This window comes from Galeopterus variegatus, unplaced genomic scaffold, assembly GCF_000696425.1.
Source record: "Galeopterus variegatus unplaced genomic scaffold, G_variegatus-3.0.2 Scaffold16794, whole genome shotgun sequence".
NCBI lineage: Eukaryota > Metazoa > Chordata > Mammalia > Dermoptera > Cynocephalidae > Galeopterus > Galeopterus variegatus.
This window is the reverse complement of record NW_007742905.1, coordinates 18,611-20,343: the sequence shown is the minus strand read 5'-3', so window position 1 is coordinate 20,343 and position 1,733 is coordinate 18,611. Positions and strand designations below refer to the sequence as shown.

The following is a 1,733-nucleotide window of genomic DNA, read 5'->3' as shown; positions in this document are numbered from 1 at the left end:
GAGTTTTAGCATAAATCATGTATCTGCTATAACCCCAAGATGTATTCATCATGTATTGCCATGAGTCAGTGTCAACTGCTGTAATGCTGATTAACTTAAATAACAAAGGTTAATTCATTCACCTCTCTGTTCAATGAAGTCTGTTTACTCATAGGATACCTGGTCCACCTCCTTCTCCTGCCATGTATGCCAGGGAAGGCTGCTGCAGCTGATGGGGCCTCAACAGATGATTCCTAACATGAACTTCAGGGTCTCAAGGCCTAGCGCCCCCAGGAGCAAATTATTACCCTGATTTCTCCATTATCTTCCTCTTTCAGAGACTCAGAGAATGTGCTGGGCTGCTCCCCAGACAAGCCACAGATGTGGACACCTGGGCCAAGCCAAGAGGAGAGCTTTGTGCTCTGGGTTATATCACTGTGGACAGAGCATGTGTATGTTGCAGGCAGTGATACACTCCAACATCCGCAGCCTCCACCCTGCTGATCTTCAGTGTGAAATCTGTCCCTGGCCCACTGCCACTGAACCTGTCTGGGACTCCAGAGGCCCAGTTGGAAACCAAATAGATCAGGAGCTGTGGAGCCTGGCCTGGGTTCTGCAGGAACAATTTGAAATAGGTGTTTCCTTTACTATGTAGGAGGCTTAGACTAGCCCTGCAGGAGATGGAGACCAGCTCTCCAGGGGTGACGGGGAGGGAGAGGGGAGTCTGGGTCACCACAACATCCCCACTGGTTCCTGAAATAATGAGATAAAAGTGCAATGTTATGCATAAACATNTCTGGAATCTTCTCCGCTCTCACAGATCTAAACATCACATGCCCCTTCCTGGAGGATGAGATGTGCACATTTCACACATGGACAGAACACACATGAGAAGCAGTGAGCCCCGGAGCTCATCCCCCCATCCCACTCTCCTCTTCATCTCTCTTCTGCCCTTACCAGTGATCCAGAGCATCAGCAGCCCCAGGAGCTGAGCAGGGAACCTCATTTTGAGACGTTGAGCTGAGGAGTCATGATAAGTCAGGTCAAGGTTAGAGCTGAGCTTTTATCTCAGACTTGCAAGGGAAGGTCCTCCCTAGGGGACAATATGCAAATCCCCTGGTGGGTGCAGCCCTGTGGAAAGAGCCAAAGGGAGGGTGGGGACTCTTTTGTGAGAAAAATTACTTAAATGCCATCTCTGTTTTTTTTTTTATTTTCAAACATTGTCATACTTTATTTTAAATAAAATAAAACATTACAGAAAAGTTGAAGTACCCTACTCTCCCCTCTCCTGTCCCATCTTCCCTCCCCAGCAGAGTATCTGCTCACTCATGGATTTAGTTTGTTGATCCACATTGTTAAACTCCAATTACATACAGATACATTCATAAACAGCACATAGGATTATATTGTAGGTGTAAAACAATATAAATGGCATATTGTTTTCAAGATCTATCCATGTTTATGTAGTACCTGTAGCTAATTTATTATAATTACCATATGACATTTCATCATAAGAATATATCATACATTTCTTAATCCATTTTCATGGACAGAGGGCTCATTCCCAGTTTTTCATTATAATGAACTCTTGGCTGAAATGAGTCAAAGTGCTCTCATTAGCAATGTATTAAATTTTGGGGGTTTTTTTGGCAGCTAGTTGGTACAAGAATCGAACCCTGGACCAAGGTGTTCTCAGCACCACGCTCTAACCAACTGAGTTAACTGGCCAGCCCATACAGCATATGAAATTCCTT

At 44.7% G+C, this 1,733-nt stretch overlaps 1 gene segment (V, D, J or C); it reads right to left on the bottom strand.

Annotated features, from left to right (window-relative positions):
* Positions 1-406: 406 nt before the first annotated feature.
* On the bottom strand, positions 407-985 carry LOC103582568. The segment is given in 2 exon segments: positions 407-732; positions 937-985. Coding segments are annotated over 2 exon segments (375 nt in total).
* Between the last annotated feature and the right edge of the window lie 748 nt (positions 986-1,733).